The sequence below is a fragment of the Chlorocebus sabaeus genome, chromosome 20 (genome assembly GCF_047675955.1).
Source record: "Chlorocebus sabaeus isolate Y175 chromosome 20, mChlSab1.0.hap1, whole genome shotgun sequence".
NCBI lineage: Eukaryota > Metazoa > Chordata > Mammalia > Primates > Cercopithecidae > Chlorocebus > Chlorocebus sabaeus.
Window position 1 is genome coordinate 21,891,801 of NC_132923.1, and position 15,178 is coordinate 21,906,978.

At 38.8% G+C, this 15,178-nt stretch overlaps 2 protein-coding genes across 3 annotated transcripts in view; both read left to right on the forward strand.

Moving 5' to 3' along the window:
- The window catches only part of CSDE1 (cold shock domain containing E1), a 40,536-nt gene extending 38,603 nt beyond the window's left edge, over positions 1 to 1,933 (forward strand). For both annotated transcript variants that reach the window (XM_007977469.3, XM_007977471.3), the window contains 2 exons: positions 121 to 253; positions 635 to 1,933. In XM_007977469.3, the coding sequence (XP_007975660.1) occupies positions 121 to 253; positions 635 to 682 (181 nt within the window). In that variant the 3' untranslated portion in view covers positions 683 to 1,933. The remainder of the gene's footprint in view (positions 1 to 120; positions 254 to 634) is intronic.
- Positions 1,934 to 2,077: 144 nt separating this feature from the next.
- NRAS (NRAS proto-oncogene, GTPase) lies at positions 2,078 to 14,203 on the forward strand. Its single transcript, XM_007977468.3, has 7 exons — positions 2,078 to 2,191; positions 2,673 to 2,800; positions 4,852 to 5,030; positions 8,937 to 9,096; positions 10,017 to 10,140; positions 10,481 to 10,519; positions 10,623 to 14,203. Exons 2-5 carry the CDS (start codon positions 2,690 to 2,692, stop codon positions 10,134 to 10,136), a joined length of 570 nt encoding a protein of 189 aa, XP_007975659.1. The 5' UTR covers positions 2,078 to 2,191; positions 2,673 to 2,689; the 3' UTR covers positions 10,137 to 10,140; positions 10,481 to 10,519; positions 10,623 to 14,203.
- Positions 14,204 to 15,178: the final 975 nt, after the last annotated feature.

The window sequence follows — 15,178 nt, forward strand, 5'->3', positions numbered from 1 at the left end:
AAGAGTCCCGTCATTAAAAGTGAGTCATTTGGGCAGTTAGGTGGAAAACACACTCCTTTGCAAGTGCTTGCTGTCTGCCCACCAAGTATGGTTTCTTCTCGTCTTTTGACTTCATTACAGTGAGGGCCCCAAGGCTGTTGCAGCTCCTCGACCTGATCGGTTGGTCAATCGCTTGAAGAACATCACTCTGGATGATGCCAGTGCTCCTCGCCTAATGGTTCTTCGTCAGCCAAGGGGACCAGATAACTCAATGGTATGAGGGCATACAAGGCTTGGGGGAGGCCAACTCATAGACCTACGTACAATATGTGGTCCTATTTAAACTATAGGTCAGGAAATGAAGCAGGGACACTTTCATATTGCTTATTACTAGTTAGGACTTTCTACACATTGGTTCAGCCCGTAACCTAATGGTTGCTTACAGTAAGAAGCACATTTCTTTTCTTGATGCTCTGAAGATAGTTTAGGTAATGGGTCAGGAGGGCTTACTGTGGATTTTCTCCTCTAGAAAAGAATTAGTAGTACATAAGATGATTAAAAATAATGCTTTTGTAGTTTCATTTCGGAATAGTGAATGTACCGTGATTGTTGTGCACTCAAATCATTAACTGCAGGGTTTTTTTCCCCCCCACAGGGGTTTGGTGCAGAAAGAAAGATCCGTCAAGCTGGTGTCATTGACTAACCACATCTACAAAGCACATCATTAATCCCCTGATCAAGTTGGGGGGAATCTGGTGAAGGGTTTTGAATATCTCCTTCTTCATCCCTCCCAAAATCTGAAATACTTATTCTATTGAGCTATTACACCAGTTTTAACACCTTCCTCGTGTTATGTTTAAAAAAATAAATAAATTTAAGAAAACCATTTTAAAATAATGCACAGTTGCAGCCTGGAAAACTTAAGGTGGCGCCTTATAGTATCAATTTTAGGAGCTTTATTTGGTGCATTTAACGCAACTGGTAATTGCAAAATCCACTTCGCCTGTGTTAAGTGAAAAATATAGACTGTTATCTTGTTGGCCCTATGAAATTCTGCACTTCTCATTATATACTCTACCTTCATTAATTACTTCTGGCAAGATGTTCTGCCTTAGCACTCAGTTGCGTTCTTTTTCTTTTTCTTCCTGTTCATTATGCTTTAATTCTGAGGACCATATGAGGGTAGAATATATTATCTTTTAAAAATTACAAAGATTTGTATAGGCAAACCATTTCTTAAAGTTGATGGCCAAATTTTAAAATGTTATTTTTCATATCATTTATAATCTTGTCACAATCCACTTAAAGAAGTTTGGTTATATTTCAGTGAAAATTATCTTACAGAGTAGGTTTTTTTTCGTGGGTTGGGGGGTAACTTTACTACAATTAGTAAGTATGGTGCAGAATTTCATGCAAATGAGTGCCAGCAGTGTGATAATTTAAACATATTTAAACAAAAACAAAAAAATGAATGCACAAACTTGCTGCTGCTTAGATCACTGCAGCTTCTAGGACCCGGTTTCTTTTATTGATTTAAAAACAAAACAAAAAAATAAAAATAAAAAAGTTGTGCCTGAAATGAATCTTGTTTTTTTAATAAGTAGCCGCCTGGTTACTGTGTCCTGTAAAATACAGACACTTGACCCTTGGTGTAGCTTCTGTTCAACTTTATATCACGGGAATGGATGGGTCTGATTTCTTGGCCCTCTTCTTGAATTGGCCATATACAGGGTCCCTGGCCAGTGGACTGAAGGCTTTGTCTAAGATGACAAGGGTCAGCTCAGGGGATGTGGGGGAGGGCGGTTTTATCTTCCCCCTTGTCGTTTGAGGTTTTGATCTCTGGGTAAAGAGGCCGTTTATCTTTGTAAACACAAAACATTTTTGCTTTCTCCAGTTTTCTGTTAATGGCGAAAGAATGGAAGCGAATAAAGTTTTACTGATTTTTGAGACACTAGCACCTAGCGCTTTCATTATTGAAACGTCCCGTGTGGGAGGGGCGGGTCTGGGTGCGGCCTGCCGCATGACTCCTGGTGCGGAGGCCCACGTGGCCGGGGCGGGGACACAGGCGCCTGGGGCGCCGACTGATTACGTAGCGGGCGGGGCCGGAAGTGCCGCTCCCTGGTGGGGGCTGTTCATGGCGGTTCCGGGGTCTCTAACAATTTTCCCGGCTGTGGTCCTGAATCTGTCCAAAGCAGAGGCAGTGGAGCTTGAGGTAAGTTTCTCGCATGCATAGTGTTTGGCTTTGGGCTGTGGAATGTTCAGGCGTTTCACTGATGCCAGAAATCGAGCAGAATCTACCAGCTGGAGACAAAGGCCTTGGGCGGGGGTCCTTCCATTTGGTGCCTACGTGGGGAGATCCTTGGAGACAGAAGGGAGAATGGGAAGGAGTTGCGGCCTGGAGGCTTCCCGCTAGAGCTGAGAAGGCTTCGGGGAGTAATAGGAAGGGGGATTTCCATTGCTTAGGCGAGGGCGGGGCCCAAGGACTGTTGAAAAATAGCCAAGGGTGGGGGTTGCTAGAAAACTACTCCAGAAATGTGAGGCCGATATTGGTCCGGTGTTTTTGCGTTCCCGAGTCACTTTAAGAACCAAATGGCAGGTCACGCTAGGGTTTTCATTTCCATTGATTATAGAAAGCTTTAAAGTACTTTAGCTGTGGTGCTCGCCAATTAACCCTGATTACTGGTTTCCAACAGGTTCTTGCTGGTGTGAAATGACTGAGTACAAACTGGTGGTGGTTGGAGCAGGTGGTGTTGGGAAAAGCGCACTGACAATCCAGCTAATCCAGAACCACTTTGTAGATGAATATGATCCCACCATAGAGGTGAGGCCCAGGTGGTAGCCCGCTGACCTGACCCTGTCTCTCACTTGTCAGATCGTCTTTACCTATATTCTTTATTAAAGGAATAAGAGGAGAGAAAGTAAAAGTTATTTTGGGTACTACATTCAGTTATGCAATAAGTTTAACGTGTTTATAGAGAACAGTTCATTTTTATTAGCTGCTGAAGTTTCTAAAACGTCCAGTTTTTAACAGTTCTGTAAACTTGCAAACTCAGTGTTGAGTTCATTCGTGAGTTTCTTCATATATGACAGCTCTATTACATGAGAAACACAGGCCATAGTAGCGAGACTGTATGGGAGATAATAGGTTGGAGATAAAGGATTCAGAGATCTGAGTGTTCTTCAATATTTATTTATTAGCTAGTTGAAGCAGCTGAGACCAGATGATTGGAGTAGTAAGAACTTGAGATTTTTAGTCTTTATGCCTAGGATTTTGGTCCCTGTTTGTTTAGTTGTGTGATATTGAGCAAATGAATCTCTCTCAACCTCATTTTCCTCATGTATTAAATTATCATAAACTTGTCCTGCCTACCACACAGGGATGTTATGGAAAGTTAATATATTTAAGTTATTTATGAATGGTAAAGTACTATGTAATAGTACTTAGAGATTCTATTGTATTGTGAGGGTTCATGGTACAGATTGTCTTCAGTAAGTGGCATCTAAGGCTCTTTAAATAAAGGGTTATGCCGGACGCGGTGGCTCACGCCTGTAATCCCAGCACTTTGGGAGGCGGAGGCGGGCAGATCACGACGTCAGGAGTTCAAGACCAGCCTGATCAACATGGTGAAACCCCATCTCTACTAAAAATACAAAAATTAGCTGGGTATGGTGGCACGCACCTGTAATCTCAGCTATTCAGGAGGCTGAGGCAGGAGAATCGCTTGAACCAGAGGCAGAGGGTGCAGTGAGCCAAGATCACGCCACAGCCCTTCAGCCTGGGCAACACAGGGAGACTCCTTCTCAAAAAATAAATGAATAAATAAATAGATAAACAAACGGTTTTGTAATTTTGTTCAGTTTAGAAATGCCTAACTTTAGAGATTATTTTAATCAACACCTGGCCTCCCTACCATCTGGCTACTAGTGTTTAATTGATGCAAACTAACTGTAAAAAAATTGGTTGCTAACCCTTGGCAAAATCTTTATTTCCAGCTTAACAGCTTTAATATTTTACATGAAATGTTTAATATTTTAATTAAATATTTTTAAATGTTTGATTTATTGAGCAATTTACATAAGTAAAATTCATAAATTTTATGTTTAGAACCCAGTGCTTTTTGCGTTTTTATATAGTCATGTAGCTACCACCCAGATAACTGCATAGAGCACTTCCAATACTCCAGAGACTTCTCCAAGTGTGATGACATTAAAATACAAGTAAAGGGCCTGTTGCCATAAAACCAAAATGAAAGTTTTTTTTTTATATGATCTATGCCTGTCTGTCTTCCTGAGAAATTAATCATAACTGTACCTTGTTTGGAACCTTTAAGAATTTGATTCAGGAATATTTCTCAAAGGTACGTCTGTCATGAGAAAAAAAAATATTTAGCGTTATAACCTTTTCTGAAACAAAAGGTATTTGTTTATTTAGTCATAAACACAAATGATGTATATAGGGCCAGATTATAATTGGTGAAGATACGTTTAGATTTCTTAAAGTAAAATAAACAGCACAAATAAAATAGTACAGTTCATAGCTTAGTGAAATACACTAGGTACCTAATCTGTAGCCTCCTGGCTGCAGTAGAGTTGTCATTTGAGTTACCGTGTTTTTTAAATCTTTTCCAGGAACAGAGTGACCATCTTTATTTTCTGCAGGCATATAGAATTTGGTGGGTTTTCTTTTACATAGGGTGACATTGGATACTTTTTGTTTGTGATTTTATATTAGCAATTTGAGGGACAAACCAGATAGGCAGAAATGGGCTTGAATAGTTAGAGGCTTATTTGACCTTGACAATAGCATTGCATTCCCTGTGGTTTTTAATAAAAATTGAACCTCCCTCCTTCCCTTACCCTCCACACCCGCAGGATTCTTACAGAAAACAGGTGGTTATAGATGGTGAAACCTGTTTGTTGGACATACTGGATACAGCTGGACAAGAAGAGTACAGTGCCATGAGAGACCAATACATGAGGACAGGCGAAGGCTTCCTCTGTGTATTTGCCATCAATAATAGCAAGTCATTTGCGGATATTAACCTCTACAGGTACTAGGAGCATTGTTTTCTCTGAAAGGATGATCTTTGTGTTCTGAAGCTTTATAGGGAAATGAGGTTAACACACTAGGGAAGATAGAGCTTTTTAATTACAGGAAGTGTTGGTTTTAGGTTGTTTGACATTGAGAATCTAGGGTAATTACTGAAAGTTAATACTGGAATTTATTTTGCATAATATACTGTTACTATAATGTTTGATAATACATAAGTGAAGCTTGCTACTGGGAACAACTCGGAACCAGAGTTGTTGTAATTGGAGATCACAAAGGAATTTCAGAGAGGAAAACATCTCCAAGAAACATCTTTCACTATGTAATGGAAAAGATGGGCCAGGCACAGTGGCTCACACCTGGAATGTCAGTGCTCTGGGATGCCAAGGCGGGAGGATCACTTTGAGCCCAGGAGTTGGAGACCAGCTTGGGCAACAGAGCAAGACCTTTTCTCTACAAAAATAAAAATAAAAAAATTAGTCACACATGGTGGCAGCTACTCGGGAGGCAGAGGTTGGAGGATCACGTGAGCTCAGGAGGTCGAGGCATGCTCACTCCACTGCACTGCTGCACTCTAGCCTAATCAACAGAGCAAGATTCTGTCTCCATAAAAAAATAAAAATAAAAAACAAAATGATAGAAAAAAGCAAATAGGGAGTACATAAAGATGAAAACAAAGCAAAGGAACATAAAGATAGACTTTGTCTATAGAACCATAAAGTTTCAAAGCTAGATTGGACCATGAAAATTCTAGTACAGTATTCTTATTTTGCAAAATCAGAGTTCAGAAGGTGGTTTGTTAGGTTTTGGAGTCAGGATTGTTATTAGTAGCAGAGCCAGGACCAAAAACCCAAAGCTCCTTTTTCTTAGCACAGTGTTCTCAAACAGAGTAATATAATGGTTAAGAATAGGAATTCTACCTGGATTGAAACCTAGCTCTATTTAAATAATACCTACCTCATAGAGTTGTTGTGAAGATTACAGTTTTAATAAATATGCAAATCACTCAGAATAGTGCCTGGCACACAGTAAATGCAACTTAAGTGTTCTGCCTAAAGACTTGAGTCTTGGCTTATTTTCTGTCCATGTGAAGATGTCTGCTCTCAAAAGCAGATTGGTCCAAAACTGAATTCAAGTGTTCTTTTCCTAACCTGTTGTACTTCCCATTTTTATTGTCTAAAAGTAATAGCAGTACTTAATAAAATGCCCACACTTGGTGGCGTGCATCTAATAAATGTTTGTTGAATTTCTAGAAGTCATTTCTTTCTTACAAGAAATTTGTTCATTTTTCTGTATGCCTTACCTCAAACCAAAGAGTATTTAAAACATCTTATGAAAATGCATATAGTAGAGCAAGGTAAAATTAATGAAAAATAGGCTTAAGTGAGACCAAAAAAATAAGGGTAAAGGAAATAAAACAAATTTAGGAATGAGCATATTGTGTGGTTGTGCATGAAGCTCCAATGACTTTCTAAAGGTGGACTACAATTTGGTCACTGTTGTGAAAAGGAAAGTAGCCAGCTGAAAGATTCAGTATCTGTATGCTGAAAGCAGTTAAGTTGCTCAGAAGAAGCAGAATTATATTGCTACTAGAAGGAAATTTTCCCATGGATCCTCAAAGAGGCTTGTTTAATGTAAAAATCACTAGTAACCTAACAGTGACATGGTCCAGGTACTTTAGGCTGTCTTATCCCTTAATGTAGGCTACTGCCATCAAGCACAGTTTTGCAAACAGCCAATAGAGTGTAGTTCAGATGCATGATCTTGTGGGTAATCCAGGGGTAGAGTCTAGAACAGTACTGTGCAGTATGTAGTTATTTACAGTTAATTAAGATTAAATAAAATTTAAAAATTAGTTCCTTGACCACAAAATGCTCAATAGCTACTAGTGGCTACCATGTTGAACAGTACAGATATAGACCATTTCCATCATCACATAAAGTACTGTTGGATTGTGTTGGTCAAGACAATCTAAAGCAATAGTTTCCCAGGTGTGGTGTGTCTTACATGTCATTGAAGGGGGCGTTGTCAGGAGTTCTAGATGTTTCAACCTCCCTTTACTAAGAGCTGTTCTTAGTTTTCTGTTGTGTAGGTTGGGCTTCCAGATACAATGTTTTGTTTTAGTTTTTCTTTTTTTTTTTTTTTTTTCTTTTTTTGAGACTGAGTTTCGCTCTTGTTGCCCAAGCTGGAGTACAATGGTGCGATCTCGGCTCACTGCAACCTCCGCCTCCCAGGTTTGAGAGATTCTCCTGCCTCAGCTTCCCAAGTAGCTGGAATTACAGGTGTCCACCACCATGCCTGGCTAGTTTATTTTTATTTTTATTTTTAGTAGAGATGGGGTTTCACCATGTTGGCTGGACTGGTTTCAAACTCCTGACCTCAGGTGATCCACTCACCTCGGCCTCCCAGAGTGCTGGGATTACAGGTGTTAGCCACCGTGCCCAGCCTGTTTTAGTTTTTTTGAGGAGTCGTCTCCCTCTGTTGCCCAAGCCGGAGTGCGGTGACATGACACTCTCAGGGCTCAACCTCTCAGGGATCTAGGGATCCTCCCACCTCAGCTTCCCGAATAGCTGGAACCACAGGCACATGTGCCACCATGCCCAGCTAATTTTTGTATTTTTTGTAGAAGCAAGGTTTCACCAGGTTACCCAGGCTGGTCTCAGACTCCTAGGTCAAGTGGTCCTCCCACCTCAATCTCCCAGAGTTCTAAGACTATAGGTGGGAGTCACCATGCCCAGCTTCATCTATAATTTGTTTGAAGAAAATGTTTAAGCACCACCCATCTTCAAAAGTGATAGATTGCCTTCCATTAAATACTGTCACGCCAGTTATTAGCAGCAGTGAGCTTCACTTTTTATACTTTAGACCTTAATCTAAGGAGTGATTTCTAGTTGCCAATTAAATCCAGAGCCAAGTTCTTTGGAGAATCCAGGAGCCTAACTAGGGCATCTGTCAGGATAAAATACCCATCCACTTCCAGTAGAAGGTGAGCTTGTACTTATGGCTTCCTGATGGCTGTTGCATCAAGTCTAAAGCAGTCTCCTTGATATACAACGTCTTCTCTAAGTGGTAGAAAAAAGCAAAAATACTAGAAGTTAATAGGGCTACATAAAATTTGCTAGTTTCTTTTTTGCCCTAGCCATTTATTCCTTCCTGAAATCTTGTCTTTCTTTCTCTTGCTCTTTCTCTCTCTCTCTCTCTTTCCTTTTCTTTTCTTTTCTTTTCTTTCTTCCCTTTCTTTTCTTTCTTTCTTCCTGCTGCCCCGGCTGGAGTGCAGTGGAACAATTATGGCTCACTGCAGCCTCGACCATTCTGGGCCCAGGTGATCCTCCCACCTCAGTCTCCCAATTAGCTGGGACTACAGGCATGTGCCACCACACCCAGCTATAATATGTGTGTGTGTGTGTGTGTGTGTATACTTTTTTTTTTTTTTTTTTTTTGGACGGGTGGGGATGGAGTCTCACTCTGTCACCCAGGCTAGAGTGTAGTGGCGTGATCGTGGCTCGCTGCAATCTTCGCCTCCCGGGTTCAAGCGAGTCTCCTGCCTCAGCTTCCCGAGTAGCTGGGACTACAGGTGCCTGCCACCACACCTGGCTAATTTTTGTATTTTTAATAGAGATGGGGTTTCACTCTATTGGCCAGACTGGTCTTGAACTCCTGACCTTGTGATCCGCCCACCTCAGCCAAAGTGCTGGGATTACAGGTGTGAGCCACTGCACCCGGCCCAATTTTTATATTTTTTGTAGAGACCGGGTTTTGCCATGTTGCCCAGGCTAATCTCAGAACTCCTGGGTTCTAGCAATCTGCCCTCCTCAGCCTCCCAAAGTGCTGAGATTACAGGCATGAGCCACTGCACCCAGCCTAATCTTGTTTTTCTTATATTCTGGTAATATATTCCCATTTTTAGGGAGCAGATTAAGCGAGTAAAAGACTCAGATGATGTACCTATGGTGCTAGTGGGAAACAAGTGTGATTTGCCAACAAGGACAGTTGATACAAAACAAGCCCACGAACTGGCCAAGAGTTACGGGATTCCATTCATTGAAACCTCAGCCAAGACCAGACAGGTATGGTACAGCTTTCAGCATTTGTGCAACAGTTTGCTCTAGGCGAGAGAACATCAGTTGATTAATTCTGGTAGAGATGTGATCCATGTTCATATTCTTTGTTGTTATGCATTTTTTTCTTTTCTTTGTTCTTTTTTAGGCACAGTCTCACTCTGTCTTCTAAGCTGGAGTGCAGTGGTGCAATTTCAGCTCACTGCAGCCTCCGTCTCTTGGATTCAAGTGATTCTCCTGCCTCAGCCTCCCAAGTAGCTGGGACTACGGGCGCATCATCATGCCTGGCTAATTTTTGTGCTTTTAGTAGAGACAGGGTTTTACCATGTTGCCCAAGCTGGTCTCGAACTCCTGGCCTCAAGTGATCCTCCCACCTGGACCTCCCAAAGTGCTGGGATTACAGGCGTGAGCCACCACGCCCGGCCTGTTGTTAGGCATTTTTAATAGTGTTCTTTTTTTTTTATCGCTTGTTTAAACCCAAAATGAATGTATTAATAGTCTACTATGGCATGTTTACTCCTGCATTAACATCCACAAATATTTCTTCTGAAGATCCTTGACTAAAAATATTTATAAACATTAGTTATTTCTCTGTCAAAACCAGCCCCTGTTTAGGGCTTAAGTCTCCTGAATGGAGTCTTTAGTTTAATGTAGTTTTGTTCTGTATGTCTCACATTACCCTTTTCCTTTGCCTGAATGTTTATTTGGCAAAATGTGCCATTTTTCTATCAGCCTGTTCATGTGATTCAATAGGAGTGTGAAATTTAGTGTTCTCTTCCTTAAATCACCATATTTTATTTTATCAGCTATTCATTATGTAATTGGAATCTTATGTCCACATAAAGAGATACAAGTGCAAGAGAGCTTACAATTTGGATTGTGTCCGTTGAGTTAGCTCTCTCATTTTTTTTCATTTTTTCCTTTTATAGGGTGTTGAAGATGCTTTTTACACACTGGTAAGAGAAATACGCCAGTACCGAATGAAAAAACTCAACAGCAGTGATGATGGGACTCAGGGTTGTATGGGATTGCCATGTGTGGTGATGTAACAAGGTAAGCATATGGTTTCTTGGCATAATTATAAATCTTAGTATTTAGTATTGGTCAATTTTTGGAGGAGTGTTAGTGTTATCGTCTATATGTTATTTGAGTTTCTGCCTATTCTTTTCTGCATATTTTCCATATGGCATCCTTTCTGAAAGTACTGAGGTCTAAAGTATTTAAAACATTTGATTATTCTACAGGTATCTTTATATTTTTGCTAACATTAGAAATTATAAGACATTATTTATGAGATGTAGGCATACCCTATTCCTGGCAATGACCAGGAATTTGAAGGATCACTACTTTGAAACTAGATAATAATGACATGGTTTGTGTTCTTTGTTTACAGATACTTTTAAAGTTCTATCAGAAAAGAGCCACTTTCAAGGTAGGACAAGTTTGGAAATGTATACTCATTCCTGTTAATTTCGTATACTTGTTTGTCTTCTACTCTGAATGTGTCACTTATACAAATTCTGTTTTTATTTCAGCTGCACTGACACCCTGGTCCTGACTTCCCTGGAGGAGAAGTATTCCTGTTGCTATCTTCAGTCTCACAGAGAAGCTCCTGCTACTTCCCCAGCTCTCAGTAGTTTAGTACAGTACTCTGTATTTGAGAAGTTCTCAGAATAACTACCTCCTCACTTGGCTGTCTGACCAGAGAAATGCACCTCTTGTTACTCCCTGTTATTTTTCTGCCCTGGGTTCTTCCACAGCACAAATACACCTCTGCCACCCCAGGTTTTTCATCTGAAAAGCAGTTCATGTCTGAAACAGAGAACCAAACCGCAAACATGAAATTCTGTTGAAAACAGTGTCTTGAGCTCTAAAGTAGCAACTGCTGGTGATTTTTTTTTCTTTTTACTGTTGAACTTAGAACTATGCTAATTTTTGGAGAAATGTCATAAATTACTGTTTTGCCAAGAATATAGTTATTGTTGCTGTTTGGTTTGTTTATAATGTTTTCGGCTGTATTCTCTAAACTGGCATCTGCTCTAGATTCATAAATACAAAAATGAATACTGAATTTTGAGTCCATCCTAGTCTTCACTACTTTGACGTGATTAAATCCAACTTTCACAGTGAAGTGCCTTTTTCCTAGAAGTGGTTTTTAGACTTCCTTTATAATATTTCAATGGAATAGATGTCTCAAAAATCCTTATGCATGAAATGAATGTCTGAGATACTTCTGTGACTTATCTACCATTGAGGGAAAGCTATATCTATTTGAGAGCAGATGCCATTTTGTACATGTATGAAGTTGGTTTTCCAGAGGCCTGTTTTGGGGCTTTCCCAGGAGAAAGATGAAACTGAAAGCATATGAGTAATTTCACTTAATTTTTACCTAATCTCCACTTTTTTCGTAGGTTACTACCTATACAATGTATGTAATTTGTTTCCTCTAGCTTACTGATAAACCTACTATTCAATGAACTTCCATTTGTATTCAAATTTGGGTCATACCAGAAAGCTCTACATTTGCAGGTGTTCAAATATTGTAAAACTTTGGTGCATTGTTATTTAATAGCTGTGATCAGTGATTTTCAAACCTCAAATATAGTATATTAACAAATTACATTTTCACTGTATATCATGGTATCTTAATGATGTATATAATTGCCCTCAATCCCCTTCTCACCCCATCTTCTACAGCTTCCCCCACAGCAGGAGGGGCTTGATTATTTCAGTTGAATAAAGCATGGTGCTAATGGACCAGGGTCACAGTTTCAAAACTTGAACAATCCAGTTAGCATCACAGAGAAAAATTCTACATTTGCTCATTGCACCATTAACTCCAACTAGTACTTTTGCTGGGTGCCTGTAGTTAGCCATGCAAGGAAAGAAGAGATCAGTTAGCACAAACCCTTTACCATGACTGGAAAACTCGGTATCACGTATTTAAACCTTTTTTTTTCTTTTAACCATGTAGAAACTCTAAGCCAATATTCTCATTTGAGAATGAGGATGTCTCAGCTGAAAAATGTTTTAAATTTTCTGTACTCATAATGTTCTTTGAAGGGTTTAAAACAAGATGTTGATTAAGCTGATGAGTTTGCTCAAAGCAGGAAGTTGAAATTGTTGAGACAGGAATGGAAAATATTATTAATTGATAGTTATAAGGATTTGGAGACTTGGCATTTTCATTTGCAGATAATACCCTGGTAATTCTCATGAAAAACAGACTTGGATAACTTTTGATAAAAGACTAATTCCAAAATGGCCACTTTGTTCCTGTCTTTAATATCTAAATACTTACTGAGGTCCTCCATCTTCTATATTAGGAATTTTCATTTATTAAGCAAATGTCATATACTTTGAAATTGAGAAAAGAAGAAATATATACTGTGCCCAGAGTATAATGAACCTGGAGAGTTGTGCTCCTTACTGCTAATTCTGGGAGCTTTCACAGTACTATCATCATTTGTAAACAGAAATTCTGCTTTTCTGTTTCTGTTCCTTCTGGAGCAGTGTTACTCTGTAATTTTCCTGAGGCTTATCACCTCAGTCTTTTTTTTTTTTTTTTTTTTTTTTAAAGTGTCTGTGACTGGCAGTGTGATTCTTTTTCTTAAAAATCTATTAAATTTGATGTCAAATTAGGGAGAAAGATACTCATCTTGGGCTCCTGTACCAATAGCCCTTGTATGTATATACTTACAGTTTTCTCAAGTATGTTCTAAGCACAGAAGTTTCTAAATGGGGCCAAAATTCAGACTTGAATATGTTCTTTGAATAGCTTCTTAAGAAGTTACAGTTAGCCGGGCATGGTAGCCCATGCCTGTAGTCCCAGCTACTTGAGAGGCTGAGGCAGGAGAATCACTTGAACCCAGGAGGTGGAGGTTACAGTGAGCGGAGATCATGCCACCACACTCCAGCCTGGGTGACAGAGTGAGACTTGTCTCCAAAAAAAAAAAAAAAGTTACACCTAGGTGTGAATTTTGGCACAAAGGAGTGACAAACTATAGTTAAAAGCTGAATAACTTCAGTGTGATGTAAAACGTGGTTTTTAGGCTATGTTTGTGATTGCTGAAAATAATTCTAGTTTACCTCAAAATACTTCTCTTTCCCCAGATTAAGTGCCTGGCCAGCTGTCATAAGTTACATATTCCTTTTGGTTTTTTTAAAGGTTACATGTTCAAGAGTGTGAAAATAAGATGTTCTGTCTAAAGGCTACCATGCCTGGTCTGTAAATGAACCTGTTAAATGCTGTGTTTGCTCCAACAGCTTACTATAGAATGTTACTTAATACAATATCATACTTACTACAATTTTCACTATAGGAGTGTAATAGGTAAAATTAATCTCTATTTTAGTGGGCCCATGTTTAGTCTTTCACCATCCTTTAAACTGCTGTGAATTTTTTTGTCATGACTTGAAAGCAAGGATAGAGAAACACTTTAGACATATCTGGAGTTTTTTCCCATTCCAGAACTTGTGAGCATAATCATATTTGCTTTATATTTATAGTCATGAACTCCTAAGCTGGCAGCTACAACCAAGAACCAAAAAATGGTGCATTCTGCTTCTTGTAATTCATCTCTGCTAATAAATTATAAGAAGCAAGGAAAATTAGGGAAAATATTTTATTTGGATGGTTTCTATAAACAAGGGACTATAATTCTTGTACATTATTTTTCATCTTTGCTGTTTCTTTGAGCAGTCTAACGTGCCACACAATTATCTAAGGTATTTGTCTTCTATAAGAATTGTTTTAAAAGTATTCTTGTTACTAGAGTAGTTGTATTATATTTCAAAATGTAAGATGATTTTTAAAAGCCTGAGTACTGACCTAAGATGGAATTGTATGATGAACTCTACTCTGGAGGGAGGGGAGGGTGTCCGTGGAAGTTGTAAGACTTCTATTTTTTCGTGCCATCAAATATAGGTAAAAATAATTGTGCAATTCTGCTGTTTAAACAGGAACTATTGGCCTCCTTGGCCCTAAATGGAAGGGCTGATATTTTAAGTTGATTATTTTATTGTAAATTAATCCAACCTAATTCTTTTTAATTTGGTTGAATGTTTTTCTTGTTAAATGATGTTTAAAAAATAAAAACTGGAAGTTCTTGGCTTAGTCGTAATTCTTATATTCACTAAAGCGCTCATACTAATTTCAAACTTTTGGATATGACATTTGGAAGTGTTGGAATATCTGAGTTCCTTGTTTCATCATAATATAAAATATATCAAAGCCTACTTTAAAGTATTACCCTGTGGATGATTCATAGCTATTTGTCAAATTTGCATACATTAAGATGCCATTGGAGCTCTTTTGTCTCGTTTTTGCATTACTGCACAATCTAGCAATCTTGGTATAGGTGGAGGAGCATTGATGCTAGGGGCTGGAGAACTTGAGGCCCAATATAATTTTACTACGCTGGCCCAGTTTCTTCACTTACAAAATAGGAGAGTTGAATTAGGATATATCAGATTTCCCAACCTTAAGGAGATTTTAAAAAGAATAATATCAAATCTAGGCATTTTCAACTAACACTGGAATACTGTAATTTTGGAGACCTTGGTTTACTCTACGAAAGACTTACCACAATTTTTCTTCTTCACTTTTTTTTCTTAAAAAGGAGGCAGGGAAGGTAGGTCATTAACATGTGGCTAAAGTAAGCTTGGGAAAACCAATTTTAAATGACAGTATTTTTTCTAGCTAGGACAACTAGAAAGAGTATAAATAATTGTAAAATGTATATGAAAAAGAAATAGAATTATGGACTTTGTATCTTTCAAACTATCACATCATATAGAGGCCTAAGTGATAGTTTGAGAGAGAAAGTCCACAATTTTGTTTCTTTTTCATATACATTTTACAAAATTTTGTTCCAATATTTGACCCTCTAATAACAGAAAAGAGGAAAGGATGTTTTCTGGTGAGAACTGCTATTCCGTTCAGCAAAATAAAGCTACAGAAATAATGAGAAGGTACCTAAAGAAACTTATTTGGAATATGAGGGAACGTCCTGTGCATCTCTGTGCTATTAAGGTTTCTGTTCTCATAAGCAATACTTAGGGTCACTGAAAGGCCAACATAGTTGCATGA